Source organism: Misgurnus anguillicaudatus, chromosome 10 (assembly GCF_027580225.2).
Source record: "Misgurnus anguillicaudatus chromosome 10, ASM2758022v2, whole genome shotgun sequence".
NCBI classification, from domain to species: domain Eukaryota; kingdom Metazoa; phylum Chordata; class Actinopteri; order Cypriniformes; family Cobitidae; genus Misgurnus; species Misgurnus anguillicaudatus.
This window is the reverse complement of record NC_073346.2, coordinates 36,921,421-36,940,507: the sequence shown is the minus strand read 5'-3', so window position 1 is coordinate 36,940,507 and position 19,087 is coordinate 36,921,421. Positions and strand designations below refer to the sequence as shown.

General features: G+C 39.0%; 1 protein-coding gene across 2 annotated transcripts; it reads left to right on the top strand.

Moving 5' to 3' along the window:
* The first annotated feature begins 136 nt into the window (after positions 1–136).
* On the top strand, positions 137–18,840 carry mios (missing oocyte, meiosis regulator, homolog (Drosophila)). 2 transcript variants are annotated; one of them, XM_073872534.1, is made up of 11 exons: positions 137–198; positions 1,412–2,752; positions 2,877–2,971; positions 3,049–3,303; positions 10,647–10,816; positions 13,631–13,696; positions 13,778–13,936; positions 14,029–14,181; positions 14,273–14,477; positions 17,286–17,409; positions 17,738–18,840. In XM_073872534.1, the coding sequence occupies exons 2-11, from the start codon at positions 1,443–1,445 to the stop codon at positions 17,826–17,828; spliced, it is 2,628 nt and encodes an 875-aa protein (XP_073728635.1). In that variant the 5' UTR covers positions 137–198; positions 1,412–1,442; the 3' UTR covers positions 17,829–18,840. The 2 variants fall into 2 exon arrangements, with proteins under 2 accessions (XP_073728635.1, XP_073728636.1); XM_073872535.1 differs by having other exon boundaries at positions 164–202.
* Positions 18,841–19,087: the final 247 nt, after the last annotated feature.

The window sequence follows — 19,087 nt, the reverse complement described above, 5'->3', positions numbered from 1 at the left end:
ACTTATTTTAAATGATTTAAATAACTGATAAATGTAGATTTAAAATATATTTTTGATTAATCTTCCTTTCTGCTTTTGTCTATTATAGCTGCACAGTGACTTTTATTTTGAAAGCTTTTCTCACAATTGTGTTTACGTTCAGCGCTGCTTCCGGCTTCGCATCACCCAAACAAACTTCAACATGTGTTTACGTCAAATGTGAGTAGGTTAAAGATTATTGACATTATTTTTGCAATTTATTTGTGTGTTAAACTATATATTATTGTGCATGTTTGTTATAGAGACTGGCGTCTTTTACCACCTGCCGTTGCCGGTTAAGATAAAGTGTATATGCTTAGTTGAGCTAGCTATAGTTGCTAACTTGCTGTTGATACAATCAAGAAACTAAATTTAACGTTACCCTTTAATCTATAATCTCTATTAAATATCTAAAGGATAAACTAGTTTTATTACTTCTATTAACACAATCATTCCCAATTTTCCCCTAAATTATTTTTTTACAAAGTTAACGTTACACATCTGTCTACTCTGCAATAGTAGGGAGTAGTGCATGTATTTAGTGCACCACAATATTTGACCGTCATACTGAATGTTTGTTTAAGTAAATAAAAATAACAATGACAAAAATATATAAGAGTAAAATTGATGTTTGGGTAAAGGTAATTTAAATAAAGTTAATCCCATAGTCACCAGTGGTGTTTTAAATATAACCTGAACATGTTCTTAATTTAATTGAACAAGTATTATGTGCATGTACTTCAGTAGTATTTTAAGATTTTGGTTTAAAATGAATATATTAAGGAATATGTATGTATTAGATACCGTAACTTGCCACACGTTCTTGTATGCTTTCCACAATTTTTAATTACCTGTTTTATTTAAAGGTGCAGTGTGTAAATTTCTTTTGAATGATCTTTTGATAGCAATGCAATGTAATAAATTAAACTTTGTTTTCAGTGGTGTATAAAGACCTTACATAATGAACTGTTATGTTTTTATTACCTTAAAATTAGGCGTTTTTATCTAAATACACCGCGGGTCCTCTTACATGGAAGCCGACATTTTGCACCATCATGTTTCTACAGTAGCCCTAAATGGACAAACTGCTCTACAGAGCGCATTGTCACTACTTTGTCTCAGATGATGACATGTTTGTCCTGTGACGGCTACCGTAGCTTCTCTATGTGCTTCAAAAGGGAGGAGATTGGGACCTCACCACTAGTTGCCGCTAAAATCTACACACTGCACCTTTAAATATCAAGTAGTGTTTTAATATGTAACTATGATCTTGTTTAGGATTTTGTACATTTTATGTTTAGGATTTGTCAGGTGCTTTTTTTACATACAGTCCTCTGTGTTAAGATTTTTTTTAAAATGTCTGACATTAATAATACGTATTATTATTTCGCAGGTGTCTTCACTGAAGAAGCCACTTTACTGCCATGTCGAGCGGCTACAAGCCAGATATCCTGTGGTCGCCGCATCACGCAGACCGTTATGTGATCTGCGACACTGAACTCAGCCTGTACAGGATCGGACCTGCGGGAAGCTCAGAAACCAAAGCCGGAGCTCTTCCGTTATCCGAGGAGACTGCAGCCACGCTGCTGGCCATCAACTCAGATACTCCGTATATGAAATGTGTGGCCTGGTATCCGAAGCACGAACCAGAATGTTTGCTGGCCGTGGGACAGGCCAACGGTCGGGTCGTCTTGACCAGTCTGGGACAGAGCCACAACTCCAAATGTAAGGAGCTGGTAGGTAAAGAGTTTGTTCCCAAGCACGCCCGACAGTGCAACACGCTCGCGTGGAATCCGGTGGACAGCAATTGGCTCGCGGCTGGTTTGGATAAGCATCGGGCTGATTTCTCAGTCTTGATATGGGACATCAGTAGTAAGTTTTCCCCCGAGGCCGTACCCACAGAGAAACTTCGGATCTCCGGAGACACTGATTCGGGGCTGGTGGTGACCAAGCCGTTGTACGAGCTGGGTCAGAATGACGCTTGTCTGTCTCTTTGTTGGCTACCTCGGGATCATCAAAAGTTACTGTTGGCCGGCATGCACCGAAATCTGGCCATCTTTGACTTGCGCAACACCAGCCAGAAGACATTTGTGAACACCAAAGCCATACAGGGCGTGACGGTGGACCCGCACTTTCAAGATCGTGTCGCGTCCTTCTTCGAAGGTCAGGTCGCTATTTGGGATCTGCGAAAGTTCGAGAAGCCGGTTTTCACGTTGACCGAACAGCCAAAACCTTTGATCAAAGTGGCATGGTGTCCCACTCGCATGGGCCTGCTGGCCACGCTCACGAGAGACAGCAACATAATTCGTCTGTACGACATGCAGCACACGCCCATGCCCTTCGGTGACGAAGTCGAACCCACCATCATCGAGCGCGGCGTGCAGCCCTGCAGCGAGAGCATCATCAGTAGCTTCGCCTGGCACCCGTCGGCGCAGAACCGCATGGTGGTGGTGTCACCCAATAGGGTTATGAATGACTTCACGGTCTTCGAGCGCATTTCATTGGCCTGGAGCTCCACCACGTCCCTGATGTGGGCGTGTGGGCGACACCTATACGAGTGTGCAGAAGATGCTGGGCCGGGAGCGGCGTCTATCGAAAAGGACATCGCCACCAAGATGAGAGAGCGTGCGCAGTCACGCTACGGCCACGACACTGTTCAGATGTGGAGAAACCATGTGCTGGCTGGAGGGGACGACCCTCAGCTGAGGTCCATCTGGTACACGCTACACTTTATCCTTTAATGCAATTAATTGTCTGTCGTTATTATTAATATTTTTCCACTGGTTTGTGAATCCTTAAAGCAGTGTTATTGTTTTTCCATCTGATGTTTTTATATTTCCTATATGGTTATTACTTATGAAACAGTACACTGAAAACATGGAGCAAAAGCAACAGGGCAGTAAACAATCATTGATTTATTCAGGCATCAAAAACATTGTCAAGTCCAGCTCTGGTAAGTAAGAACAAAGTATTTGTCAAGCTCAATTGGAAAATGCACAAGATGGCTGCCATGGTATTTGTCACTCCCAGGCACTACGGAGACACGGCGGTGCTGGTCAGGCTCAGACAGACAGACGGATGTACCGCGGTATCACAGCGAGGAGCGCAGTCTGGCCCTGCAGTTGTGTGGCTGGATCAGTCAAGGACCAGACATCGACGTGGAGCCCTTTCTGAAGTCTCTGGAGCAGGAGGGCGAATGGGAAAGAGCCGCTGCTGTCGCTCTCTTTAACCTTGACATCCGCCGGGCGATTCAGATTCTTAATAAAGGAGCTTCCTCTGAGAAAGGTAAAAGTAGGGGATACTCTGAAACCTCAATTGCCAAAAAGTACAGTTTGACACAGAGTGACAAATATGTTGTGCTATTTATATGTAATATTAATATTTTATCATTAAAGACACAATATGTAATAATTTTTGCCATTAGAGGGTGCTAAACAACAATGGCGTAGCTTCATGATGCTGTTAACTCATTCCCCACCAGCCTTTTTATAGTGCACCTATTTCATTGCTAAAAACAAGCAGTGTTGGGGTAGTTACTCAAAAAATTTAATTAGTTACTAGTTACTTCTTAAAATTGTAATGAGATTACTTTACTAGTTACTGCATTTGAAAAGTAACTTCACTACTTATTACTTTACTTTCCTTTTTCTTAATTTACCACATAAATACATGGACATGGTTTAGGCGGGGTCGGCTGATGATGAGTGACTACTTTTAATGACCGGCCAGGGCTCTACAATAACTTTTTGCACTGGTTGCACTGGTGCGCCTAACATTTTTTCTTAGGTGCACCAGCACAAAAGTTAGGTGCACCCTAATTTTTGACCCCATCGGATTTATAGTTCGCCCAAAAATTAAAATTCTGTATAATTTATTTGTAAATCAGGTTTGTAACTCTCATGTTGTCACAAACCTGTATAAATGTCTTTGTTCTGGTGAACATGAATGAAAATATTTTGAGGAATGTTTGTAACCAAACCATTCATGAGCCCCATTCACTTCCATAGTATTATTTTTTCCTACTATAGAAGTGAATGGGGCTCATGCTTGGTTTGGTTATTAACATTTCTCAAAATATGTTGCTTCGTGTTTATCAGAACAAAGATATTAATACAGGTTTGTAACAAAAATTTTAATTTATTTTTGGGTGAACTGTCCCTTTAACACCGCAAGTTTAGCGCCCATGGTGGTTTCATACAGAATATAAACATGTAGGCTATTTTATAATTTTCATGTTGTCATTCCATTTTCCTTATACGAGTCATGCACAGTCCTGTTTGATAACCCGCATCCGCGCGATTAAAATAACAGTTGACCCATTATCCGACATCAACATCAATTTATTTCATACCCGTTTTACATAAAGACTGCGACCGGCCGCACCGCAAATCGTGATGTAAGTAGAAACCTTTAAAGATCTTCATGCAGAACATTGACAGAAATAAGCACAGGACCATGACTGTTCAAATATATTATCATTTAATGTGAAACTTTGTGAGGGTCGGCTGATTGACAGCTGAGCGGTCAGCAGTGTTTGAACACTCATAAGCGCTGCGCTTATATTTATTATTACCTTATAAATTGATGATATGATTGCAGTGATTCCAAAGGGATGTCCAAAAAAACTCAAGTACAATGTTAAATGTTTAAAGTTTAATGTCTCTTTCTCGCTGCCATGTGTAAACCCACGCGGGTGATGGCATGACACGCGTGAGGAGCTTGCATTTTGCATTACCTTAAATTACCTTAAATTATGGTCATACAAATGAAAGTAAAACAACATTCAAAACTGTAATGTGTAAATTTATTTATGTAAAGTTACACTCACAATAATAACAACACATTGTGCTTTTTTAAATAGGTAAAAAGTGTTTTGTGCTGCATCGGTTTGGGAGCGCGTCACACAATAAATAAACTCATATAGGCTACTTTTGAATTCGTTTTGTTAATTTGCTAATTATTTAAGGGAAACACATTTCATATAGGCTTATTTATTTTATTATTTTTTCACCAAAGAAAGGCGTAATCATCACGTTCTATTCATTTTAATGCTTTTTGCGCATAAACTAAACCCGTGGGGGAATTATTTATAAATGAATCAACAACGCAAATCAAGGAATTAACTTATTTCTCTATTTAAGACAGTCTGGCAGGGCGGTAACAGTGATACATCAAACACCGAAAAGTTTATAGGATTAGATTTGGAAGTAAGATTATGAAGAAAACAGCGGTCCTGACTCCTGGCTTTTTTCTATAAATTGAGCGCACGCGACATTGCTGTTCGGGTTACGTTCAAATAATTTCTTTAAAAGAATTATGCTCTGGCTCTGACTCGATTGAGGTTCATTACCTAATTCCGTCTTCGGGTTCAGACCTCTCGATCCCTGACCGGTAAGTTAAGCAGGATCTTTCGCTACAAGTGTTGTATTGCCATGCTGGGCTTACAAATGCTCAGACAGGTTGCTCATCGCGTTGTCAGCAGTTGAAAGACACTTGTCGTGAGGGCATAGTGTGCATTTCACACGAATATTTTTGTCCTTTCGAGCAATACGCTGAAAGTTATGTGAATATCGCCCCAGTGGCTGAAACCCTCCGTCTTCATTTCCCGCTCCCCTTTGCACCAGCAGCTCCGTCAAATCAATCTCTATGGCAACGGCACACGTACAGGGACACGCATGCACGCACCACTTAAATAGACAGAACTTTACACCCAGGCAAACACTGCTTGGGTAACGCAGGAAAGCGCGTTCCTATAGTCTAGTAAAGTAGTGTAGTTACCAATATTATTAGTGTAATGCGTTACTTTACTTCGTTACCCAAAAAAGTAATGTAGTTACTGTAATCCGTTACTTTGTAACTCGTTACCCCCAACACTGAAAACAAGGTTATTTTGTGTATTTGGTATAATACAATGTGTTTGTGTGGTTTATGGTTAAAAAACGCATTATTTTCCACATACCGTACATTTTTGTAGCTCCAGATTTCACTCTCTTCCTGAAACGCACAGATTTGAAAATCTCTGATTGGCCAGCTAATCTGTACGTTGTGATTGGACTAAATACCTCTGACGTCAGCCGGAAATGTCACGCTCCTTACCATGTTTGAAAGATTCGGTCACAATGCAATGCTAACAGGAGTTAACTTATGGCACTTTTCCATTGCATAGTACCCCACGGTTTGGTTTAGTTTGGGTCGGGTCAGCTTACTTTTGGGAGCTTTTCCATTGGGTGCAGTACGTAGTACTCAATACTTTTTTTCGTACCACCTCGGTTGGGGTTTCAAGCGACCCGAGCTGATACCAAACGTGATGCGAAAACACAGTAGATCACTGATTGGTCAATCGTCACAAGCGTCATTGCTAATGTAAAGATTAGCTTTACCTTCAGTGCTAGCTTGCGCTGTCTCGAGGAAAAATGTTGTCATCTGTGCTCCGCTATAAGTTCCCAAACTCCCTTTTAGGAATGAAAAACATCCACAGGTTGAGAATCAGGGACACCATAACAGGTTTTTCCACACTTGCAGTTTGTGGCAGAACATTTGCGACGAGCACGTCAGTTTTATATGCTTAGAGGAATAGTCTACTCATTTTCAATATTAAAATATGTTATTACCTTAACTAAGAATTGTTGATACATCCCTCTATCATCTGTGTACGTGCACGTAAGCGCTGGAGCGCGTTGCGACGCTTCGATAGCATTTAGCTTAGCCCCATTCATTCAATGGTACCAATCAGAGATAAAGTTAGAAGTGACCAAACACATCAACGTTTTTCCTATTTAAGACGAGTAGTTATACGAGCAAGTTTGGTGGTACAAAATAAAACGTAGCGCTTTTCTAAGCGGATTTAAAAGAGGAACTATATTTTATAGCGTAATAGCACTTTTGGGAGTACTTCGACTCGCCTGAAAAGTCCGCTCCCTTTCTCCCTCTCATAATGGGAGAGGGAGGGTGTTACTGCACCGAGTCGAAGTACTCCCAAAAGTGCTTTTACGCCATAAAATGTAGCTCCTCTTTTAAATCCGCTTAGAAAAGCGCTACATTTTATTTTGTACCACCAAACTTGCTCGTATAACTACTCGTCTTAAATAGGAAAAACGTTGATGTGTTTGGTCACTTCTAACTTTATCTCTAAATGGTACCATTGAATGAATGGGGCTAAGCTAAATGCTATCGAAGCGTCGCAGCGCGCTCCAGCGCTTACGTGCACGCACACAGATGATAGAGGGATGTATCAACAATTCTTAGTTAAGGTAATAACATATTTTAATATTGAAAATGAGTAGACTATTCCTTTAAATGCGACTTTAATGAGGCTCAGTGGAGTGCGTCAACTACTGACGCCACGGGTGTTTAAACCGAAACTGTCAAGAGAGATAGAGGTAACCTTAGTGATAAACGCGATGTGCAAACATCTATTTGTGGTGGCCAATTTTAATTTTGTGGCGGACTGATAAATAAATTAATTAATGGGAATGTACAAGGACGCTCTCACTTGTATGATGTCACAGCAGTATGCAGCGCAAATATAATGACATGCCTATAATCCCTCCCACTGCGAAGTGATACCAAACTCGATGGAAAAGCTAACCACACCAAAGTAAGGTGAGCTGACCCGACCCAAACTAAACTAAACCGTGGGGTACTATGCAATGGAAAAGCGCCATTACAGGCTGAGTCCGAAGGGGAAGGAATTATGATAATGTCAGTCTTTACTATAATCAATCCCAGAAAGTAAACTGTTGCCTACAATCTGTGTGTTTATTGTAGTAAAAAAAAAGAGATGTAGCGATTCAACCGTGTGTCCCATTAAAAATGCCTGTCTGAAATCGATTCTGAATCATAAGGCTGCGATTCTTTGTTTCATGCACAGCTTGTGCGTGTACTACGCCATTTGATCAGTAGGAAGTCCTTTTCAATCTAAAATCATTATGAGTCGGAGTCATTTATAACGTGCATTTAAAAAAGCAACAATCATTAAACAAAATCATTTAAAATATTCTTTATTATCATGAAAATACCTGAAACAATTTGAAGAACAGTGATATAAATATTCCCGTAGACATTTCCTGGAATAGCATTCGTATTGCTACTTCTTCTGTGGCACAAAGGGAGTTTCTGCACGGGAGCGCCCCCTGGCGTTCGGATGTGCCTGGATTTCACCGTAATTCATTCAAATTTATTCATTGAGAAAACACGCATTTGCACGGTTAATCGTTACTAGAGATCGACCGATACTCATTTTTTAAAACCGATGCCGATAACAAATATTTGGATGCTTATGTGCCCGATAACCGATATGCTGAACCGATTTTTATTTACTGTTATACTTCTGTTTTTGACATAATTACTACAACACGACTGAACTGAACAAACCCTTATAATAATAATCATCATCATAATCACTCCCTCTTTGCATACAAAGTAATAAATAGAGGGGTCTGAAAGAGTGAAGAATAATATTAATTTAATTAATAATGTAGAAACTATATTCCCAATAAATGGACTATTCCAAACTACCCTATCATTTCGTCAGAAATGGACTGATCCAAAGTTCACGCTGCGCAGGTAACGGAGCGGGAGAGAGAAAAGTATAGCGGAGTTGGCTGCTTGTACATAGTTTATAGAGTAAAATAGGTGGATTAAGTGCCTTTTTTGGGATATAATATTGTTGTTTTGACCAGCAACATGTAGCCTTTAGCAATCCAACCAGTAGTTAGCAAAGAGTTTTTACAAATAATATCACTGACTGGAATAATACATTCAGGAAAGTAACAAACAAAACGGCTTATATATCATTACATTTCTTAACTGGTAATGTTATTTGATGTCAGAATAATAATTATTTAGTTGTTTTAGCTTATGAAATGGCTGTTGACAGAGCTGTTTATCTATGCATTTACTCACGCATTAATAACTGTATCAAACTGTGACCGCTTTGCGGAGGTAATAAATAATTAATTAATACCCACAGACATTTATCTAGATATTTTAGCAAAATAATGTTTATCTGGTAAATGTTAATATAATTTAGGGTAAATCTTGTTAAAAGTGGTAGATGTGCTTTAGCCTCCGGTAACATTAAGTGATCAGCAATATGAACGTGATTTTACGATGCTAATGATAAGCATAAATAACAGAAAAACGAATTTAATTTAGCGTTTTTAATTCCACAAAGCATTAATTCATGGCTGTTTTATTCATGCAAAGCTACGTCGTTATTGGGACCGGATTTTATGGATCAGCCAGCGTGACTGTGAGTTGGTCTCTATTCTTGGACAAGCTGCATACATTGCTTTTAATATCAATTTATTTAACATAACATACATTAATGCAGAAATAAGATGTGTTATAAATGCCTCATATGCAAAGTAAGTATACTCAAAGTCCTTTTAATGAAGTCGCGTCACTCCGCCGTCATATCTGCTGTGCACGCTGCTGCTGCTGTGAGCTCCTCTCCTCAGATGCGTCCAGCGCGCAATTCTCAATTCTCTCGTTTATCGGTCAATCATATATTACAAAACAGATATCCGATCATCGGAAAATGCTCAAATATCGGGGAAAATATCGGAAAACAGATATATCGGTCGATCTCTAATCGTTACACCCCTACTAAGAAAAGAGATGGATGTTGGAGACGATAACTCACATCCTCGTTTACTTTGGGGTTTGTACCTTTTGCATATCGTTAACATGTACTAATACACACTTAAACAACAAAGGAAATGTAAAAACGTAAATCGGACAATAGGTGCTCTTTAAAATACAATTGCGTCAGGCCTGGCTAGAACAAAAACTGGAAAAGATGGATTTTATTACGTTTCGTGGCATCGCATGTAGTAAGAACACTTTGTTAGACCTTACAACTTCAAAGTATCACAAGTAGCACTCTTGCAATACTTTGATGTAATCCGCAGATCGATCTGCGCAGTGCCACAAGGTCAAACACACCTATATTTTCTATGTCAGCGAAAGCAGAAACCAAATATAACCCAGACATGACACCATTGACAAGTGTCCCTATGAGCTGTTTAAAACCGTATAAACAAAATACATAACTTTGTTCTACTGATGTTTGGTTATTTTAATGCAGAAATCTTACATATTGTGCCTTTTATGTGTAATATTATAGTTAAAACAGATAGAAGACTAGTGTTCCAATGCATGTATATTTGCTGCCTTTATATGTATATGTCCTGTACTTTCTGCTGTTTACTTCAGTGAATGTTACCTTGTCATTGAGTTTAAAGCCATTAGAGGGATTGTGTGAAACGACTGATTTAACTTGTGAGAAAGAGCAAACATCATCAGCTATCTGTGTGTACCATCAGAAACCTTTCTCATATACTTGATAAAAAGAGTCAGTTGACAGAATAGTGGTGCCAGCATTACACAATACCTGTTTAGTTAGGTGCTGCTAATTCTTGACAGGCAATAATACCCCAAGGCTGCAAATGCATACGGCATATGGACCTGTTTGCCTCCCGTTCATTGTTATTTGGATTCTAAGCACAATTTGTTTCGTCTATATTCATCTATATGTAATATTTATGGAGTATTACGGCTTTTACACCTGTCACCACCGCATTGTTTGTATTAAGCGAGGTGTTTCCCATGTTTGTTCTGATCAGGTGACCTGAATCTGAACGTGGTGGCCATGGCTCTGTCGGGTTACACCGATGAGAAGAACTCTCTGTGGAGAGAGATGTGCAGCTCTCTGAGGCTTCAGCTGAAGAAACCGTACTTGTGTATCATGTTTGCATTTCTCACCAGTGAACCTGGCACCTATGATGGCGTCTTGGTATGTTAATAAGGCATTAAGCCACAAGAGAACCTGTGAGATTTATTTTGAAGGGCACATATTAGCCAAATCCACTTTTACAAGGTGTTTGGACATAAACGTGTGTTGGCGGTGTGTGAACTAGGCGTGACGGATCACAAAACTGAAGGTTCGGATCACATTTCGGTTTTTGAGGCACCGATCGGATAATTTTTCGGATCGGCAAAGAAAGGAGTGGGAAAAATCTAATAACAAATAAATATATTACAAACATTTATAAAAAAGAACAAAGTTGTACATAATTTAACGGTCTAAAAGTGGCATTAGGTACAGAAATTGAATGAAATGAATAATAAAATTTCTTTATTGTATAAATTAAATATAATTATTATTTTTTAGAGCTATAGAAGTGATTTTCTCTTTGTAGACTTAAAGGAATATTCCATTTTCTTAAAAGAAAAATCCTGATAATTTACTCACCACCATGTCATCCAAAATGTTTCTTTCTTTGTTCAGTCGAGAAGAAATTATGTTTTTTGACATAATTGACAACATTGCAGGATTTTTCTCATTTTAATGGACACCAACAATTAACACTTAACTCAACACGTAACAGTTTTTTTCAACGGTGTTTCAAAGGACTATAAACAATCTCAAACGAGGCATAAGGGTCTTATCTAGTGAAAAGATTGTCATTTTTGACAAGAAAAATAAACAATATGCTCTTTTAAACCACAACTTTTTGTCTAGGTCCGGTCCAGCGCGACCTAACGTAATGCGTAGTGACGTAGGGAGGTCACATGTTACATATATAAAACGCACATTTGCGGACCATTGTAAACAATAAACTGACACAAAGACATTAAGTAGTATCAGTTGACATACAACAACGTAGGAACGGTTGTAAATCCATGTGTGGACTTGTTAACACCAACTTTCTGATAACAGTTTGATGATTTTCCTTGCTGTTTAAAAAAAAGAAAGAAAAACGAACAAAAAAGGCAGTGCATGTGTGACATGCACGTGTGTGGTGTGCGTCGTCACTTGTGTGTGCGCAGCGCGGAAATACCAGAGCGAAGATGGATGCAGAGGAGGTTGACAGTGATCTGGTAGCTAAAAAAAAAACTCTATGTCTGTTGTATGGCGGTATTTTGGATTTAGGATTACTGACACTGAGCAGTTGCTACATCACGTGGCAATACGAAAACATTTCTAGTTTTACAAATACACATTTTAGCATTATCACTAAACTGTGTGTGGATTTTCCTTAAAACCCATCAAGTTGACTCATGATACCATTTATTATAATTGCAATCGCACATCGCAATATTAGCATGAATAACCGCAATGGGAAAAATTACCCAAATCGTGCAGCCCTAACGAGAAGTAATGCTTTAAAAGTGTATATTTTTTATTTTTCTTGTCAAAAATGACAATCGTTTTGCTAGATAAGACATTTATGCCTCGTTTGGGATTGTTTATAGTCCTTTGAAACTCCGTTGAAAAAAACTGTTACGTGTTGAGTTAAGTGTTAATTGTTGGTGTCTATTAAAGTCCATTAAAATGAGAAAAAACCTGCAATGTTTTCCTCAAAAAACATAATTCCTTCTCGACTGAACAAAGAAAGCCATCAACATTTTGGATGACATGGTGGTAAGTAAATTATCTGGATTTGTCTTTTAAGAAAATGGAATATTACGTTAAGTGGGTTAATTAAGGTTACTGTCTCTTTAAGAAATGCTGGGACCTGGTTTTGACTCTAATCTATACATAAACTTAAGACATAAACACATGTTTTTTATTAGAAAAATAATACTGTGGATATAATTTTGTTTGTATGTGTACCGTCAAGAACAGAAAGATTTTATGCTCGCTTGCTTTTTGAAACGCGTCTCTCTGTGTGTCCACTTTTAAGTGCCCTTAAACACATTCCAAACGGCGCAGCATAAACAATCACCCCACATAAAACGTTACGTTGTTTTTCAATGCTCTATTCGGCAAGTGTATGTTAATGGACTACAGTATGAGACACAGTAGTGCAACTCTCTCTAAAGTTTACACACCAAGAGTTCTGATTCATGTCTGACTGAAGCTGGACCGGACACATTCAACAGCATGTGCGTCTGTTCGTACAGAAAACTGCTCACATTAGCACCTTTTTACGGTTAAATTGTTTAAAACCAATTGAATGTTAACATCTGCAAGCCTTTGAAACGCGTGCAAATGATAAACTTTCCCTATTTAAATTTGCGTATTAATCTGCAAATCGCATGCAAGCCGAACCGTGGGATCAACTGCGATTTGTCACAGCACTTACTAGTGTAAACACAACAACCCTACAATGAACAAAATCCACTCGTTCCTTTTTTTATCCCCATCAAACCTAAGTAGTCTCATTAGACATGCCGTTTTGAAATTCTTGTTAATGTGACATCACACAAACAAAGCCCCGCCCACGGTCACTTTGCTAAATGTGTTTGTTAGCATGTTGTAGCGCTAATGTGGCTAAAGATACTATTGTCCCAGACTGTATTCACAGGAATCAGATCTATTTAAAAAAAAAAACACTCACTGACTACTGGTATAGGAAGTGAGGAGCTGTAGCTCATTTGCATTTAAAGGTACAAACATGAAAACAAAGGTTTTTTTTGTTCACGCATTTTGGACATGCTATAACAAATTATCTGATGAAACATAATACAGACATATTCAAGGCACACCTGAGACTTATACTACATCTTGTAAAAATAGACGTAATATGTGCACTTTAACACTCTTAAATGCAATTAATTATATAATGAATAAAGTATGATTTTATTTTGTTGTTTGTTACAGTATGAGAGTCGTGTAGCTGTAAGGGACCGGGTGGCCTTCGCATGCATGTTTCTCAATGATGCTCAGGTAAGAATTTCTCATCACTAATGTCATTACATTTGATTGATGTGCACTGAATAATGCCATGTTTTTTTCTCTTTCACTCAGTTGCCACGTTACATAGACAAGCTGACCAATGAGATGAAGGAAGTTGGTAACTTGGAGGGCATTTTGCTCACGGGGCTGACTAAAGATGGCGTGGATCTGATGGAGAGTTATGTGGATCGCACTGGAGATGTGCAGACGGCCAGCTTCTGTATGTTGAAGGTGACCGACAGAACCACACATGACAAAAACGCTCTTGTGTCTTTTTATATGTATATTTGGGCTTAACCTTCAATCAAAAATATTTGCTTTAGGGTTCTTCAGGTGAGGTACTGAAAGATCCTCGCGTGCAGTGCTGGATCGAAAACTATCGCAACCTGTTGGACGCTTGGAGGTTTTGGCACAAACGCGCTGAATTTGACATACATAGAAGTAAATTGGATCCCAGCTCGAAACCTCTTGCACAGGTTAGTATCAAATTTTCTTCATTTTGAACAGGGATGCATGCAAATCTTGTTTGACAGTTGTTTTCACATGTTCTGTGTGCATGTTTCTCAGGTGTTTGTGAGCTGTAACTTCTGTGGAAAGTCTATATCATACAGCTGCTCTGCAATACCACACCAGGGCCGTGGGTTCAGCCAATATGGCGTCAGCGGTTCACCTACCAAGTCAAAGGTCACTAGTTGCCCAGGATGTCGTAAACCACTGCCACGCTGTGCTCTCTGCTTAATGAACATGGGCACACCTGTGTCCAGCTGCCCAGGTAACAAATCAGGGTTAGCATTGGTCAAATTAGTGACTATGTTTGCATGCACTGATTACTAATGGATTATTTGGTGGTTGCATGTAAACATAGCTAATGTGAGTTGATTTCATGCATTGTTTTAATGAAATGTGTCAATCTGCAATTTTGTACACCGCACGAGTGCTGAATTCTTGGTTTTGCGCTATGGCCAAACCTTCAGTCTCCTTTTAGTTGTTTTTTAGCTTAGCTATTCTGAGCAACACTACATCCGTATGCATCCGTAAATTATACTTTTTGAGCGAAATATTACTGAGTTTTTTTTTTTAAGTTAAAGGGGTCATATGACGTTTGCTAAAAAGAACATTATTTGGTATTTTTGATGTAATGCAATGTGTTTGCGTGGTTTATGGTTAAAAACACATTGTTATGCCCCGCCTTTCTGAAGCACATCAATTTGTACTAGTGTTGGGCGATATGCACCATCGTCCTATCGTCAACCTGCCAGATCGGCACGATAGTATTGGGAGGGGGGGGGCGATGGGATGATGTATCGTGTTCACCATTAAAAATATCTGTCTGAAATCGATACTGAGGCAAGGCTCCAAATTTGTCTTTCATGCACAGCTTTTGCGTGTACTACGGCTATGTGATCACTAGGAAGTCCTTATCAATCTAAAATTACTAGGAGTTTGAGTTGTTTAGTTAAAAATGCAACACTCGTCAAACACAATTATTCAAAATATTCTTTATTATCATGAAAATACCTGATACAATTTAAAGAACATGCGTCTAGTCTAGACATAATGGAATAATGTTTGTAATGGTTCTTTTTATGTGGCACAAATTGCATTTCTGCACGAGAGCGCCCTCTGGCTTTTGAATGTGATGGCATTTCACCGTAATTCATTCAAATTTATTCATTGAGAAAACGCGCATTTGCACGATTAATCATCACAGCCCTACTGGATTCAGGGTTCCCATGGGTCATGGAATTTCTGGAATATAATGAAATTTTAAAAGGTCTATTTCAGACATTAAGGGAGCGGGCACACCAAAGCATTTACGCCCGCGGCCGGTGCATGTTTTTAATTGATTTTTTTTTTTTTTAATAAGCCAGCAGCTAGTGGTTTTTACGCGCTCAGTGCTGAGTGCCGTGAGTTGAAAAATATTCAGCTTTGGGTGAGAAGCTCCGCTCTTCAATGTCAGTTCTCACACGGCCGTCCAATCGCAGTGGAGAAGGAGCAGGACATTACCAGAGCAACCAACCGGCTCACAGCCGAAGTATTAGAGCTACCAAAGCGCTCAGCTGAAAAACAGCTGGCATTCGCCGTCCTCCAGGCGTTTTCAGACGCGCTTAAAAGTTTTTAGTGTGCACAACCCCTTAAGGCAGGAAATGTAATATTTTTTTATCCAAGTCATTGAATATCAGGGATTTTTGTTTGTTGCTTTAAATTTTAGTTTCCATTTATCAAAATCCGCTTATGTTGTGACATAAGGAATACCGTTTCCGGGCCCAAGCTTCCGCCGATTTCAAGTGAGACTACAATTTAAACAGATGTTTATTGGGACTGTTTATTAATTTCATGCATTTGAGCTACATTTTATAAACTCACGGTGTACAATACATTATCCAGGCTCACGGTATCCAGAACATAGGTCATGGAAATTTTACTTTTTAGTCTGTGAAAGTCAGGGAATTTGACTGTGAGTGGGAACCATGTTGATTGGTGGACAAAAAAAGAAGCTGGTTTACTCTAATGCTGCGTTCACACCAGCCGCGGTAGAGGAGTCAAGCGCAAGTGATTTCAATGTTAAGTCAATGTGCAGACGCGATTCCACCTCATTCGCGCGTCTAGTTTGCGCGAATTGAGCGTTGCCGCAGGAAAAACATGCTAGTTGAAAAATTTGAACTTTGCCGGAAAAACGCGCAGCGTTAACCAATCAGGAGCTTGCTCTAGCAGTGACGTGATCAAAGGAAGCGAGCGGAGTCGCAAAAGCCCCTCCCATTACGCGAATTTCCGCATGAATGCCTCGATGACTAGAATTTCACGCGTGAATGAAGCGAGTAAACTCAAAATGTTCAAGCGGCAAACTAGACACGGTAGACACAAATGTGTAAACCCACAGTACGGGCAACACCGTCACTACCACAACCTTGTAAAAACTGATGCAATTAATCCAAGCACGTCATTATAGCCCAGGCGCACGGAAATTTCCTGCGTGGCAAGGAGCAAAAACTACTCACTCTCTGCTTTTAAACCTCTGCGCCCCTAACAACCTCTAATGCAAGGAAATGTCAGAGCCGTGCGTATTACAAGCTCAGGTGCAAGGAAGAGTTTTACAAGTTCACGTGTGAGAGTCTGTGCCGAACTATAGTTTGTACAAAGCACATTGTTCTGAAAAGCACTGTGTGCCCTGATTGGCCAGCTATCCAGCGTGTTGTGATTGGCTGAAAACCTTAAGCGTGTGATGAAAATGTTAGGTTTCTTACCATATTTGGAAGATCAGCTCCCAAAGCACTACTGTTCCCTTCAGACCCCAGAATTATGAAACTGTGAATGAGTCCCCGTCAACTCATTACAGAAGTAAACTGATGACTACAACCCTTAGGTTTATTGTAATTCAAGTAAAACTATTTCAGTTTGAGGCCATAACTCGCCTCATCGTAGATATTGGGATTTGGACATTTGCAGATTGTTAACACACTTACACTTAAACCAAAAGAAATGTAAAATCACAAAAAATAGGGGCTCGTTAAGATATGAACTCCTTGTGTCAGCACATGTTCAGGTACAGCAGTTCTTATTGTGACCTTAATCTCAACAGGAAAGGCAGATGAGAAAGCTGATCTTACACGAGACAAAAAACTCGCACAGTTCAATAACTGGTTTACCTGGTGCCACAATTGCCGTCATGGCGGTCATGCAGGTCACATGCTCAGCTGGTTCAGGTATGGAGCATCACATTCATTCACTTACAGTATATTTTAACAGATTTTAAAAAGTTTATAATGCAACATTTTACTGTATATGACAGTAAATATGACCTGGCTATACTTTGGATGAAGTGCAGTATCGGTATTATTAAAGTAATTAAATATATAATAAGATTTATGCATCTTAGTTCTGTACAAGTAAATAACACTTTGGGTGAATTAATCCTTTAACAACCTTTATGATAAAAACGTTAAGGCTCCAGTAGTTTTTTTACAAGCTTCAGGAGGACTATAATCTCTGTAATCTCAGTATCAGTCAATGTGTATTTGTCTGGTCTTTCAGAGATCACAGCGAGTGTCCCGTCTCCGCCTGCACCTGTAAATGCATGCAGCTGGACACCACAGGCAACCTGGTGCCTTCAGATGCTGTATAAAGTCTGTTACGCCCTCCATGTTGTTATTTAAATCTTCTCGCTTCACTACATGCCAGCAATCCACACTAGTAGAGAATGACAGCCGTTGCATTCAAACGTGAACATGTGTGTCTTTCTGACATATGTGACGTGACCTACTGTACACACATCACTTGTATTAATGACAGGTGTTCTCCTGTCACAGGAAGTAAAGCAGTTAGATTGGTAGGATTATATAGCCTATGATTAACTCGCCCACCCACAGACGGTTTTGTGTTTGTGACATTTCGACGTGCTTGAGAAAGTATGTCTGTAAATGTCTGACAGGCGCCTTTGAGATCTGGTCCAAAAGTCATCAGTACCTGGAGCTGCTGTAAGTAATGTGTATTAAAGACAGGAAAAATGAATGCAAGTGTTACAAACTGAGGAGTTGCATGGGAGCAAAGTTTTGTTTATGTCTCGGTAAGTGATTTTATGTGGCCGTTGACTATTTAAAAGACCAATATCTTTTGAATCAAGTTATTTGTATTGTGTATATTGTTCTGATTGATTTCATGTTACTCTATAACATAATGAACCACTCAGTTTATATCTGAATGACTCAAAACTGTCTACAATAAGATCAAAACTAAAGCAATGTTTATACAGGAACTACCATCAGAAAAGTAGCAGTTGTACTGTAGTTAAAGAAAAACCAAAGTTTATAGGATACGCTAACTAAACTAAATTTATTTAAATTTTGTTTTAAAAATAATTCTTAACAACATAAAACTCTTATTTGTGGATTTCTGTTGTTTATAATCTGTCATTACTAGATTGGCCAAGTGTTTTGTATTATCTAAAGACATGAAAAATGCTGTTTTGTATTGCTTTGTTTAATTTATTGCACAATCAATGCAACAATACATTAACATCCTAGTATTTAAATAACTGTGTCTTTATTTTTGGGAAATAAATCCATTACAATTTAATGTTACTAAAACACGGAAAACGTTTTTTTTTTATGCTGAAGTTAACTGTGTACAACAACAAATGTGTCCTGTTTTCATTTTGCATCAACTACAGTACGTCAATATGTTGCAAGCAGAGTTTCTGAGTAATTCAGTATAACAGATCCAAGATGAACCTTACTGCAAAAATCCATTGAATCTTTTTAAGGGGACATAAAAATGGAAAAAGTCAGATTTTTATGATAAATGCTATAATTGGCTCCCCAGTGCTTCTATCAACCTAAAAAAATATGTGAAAAAGATTAGCCCAGTAATTTAGTTCTGGTAAAA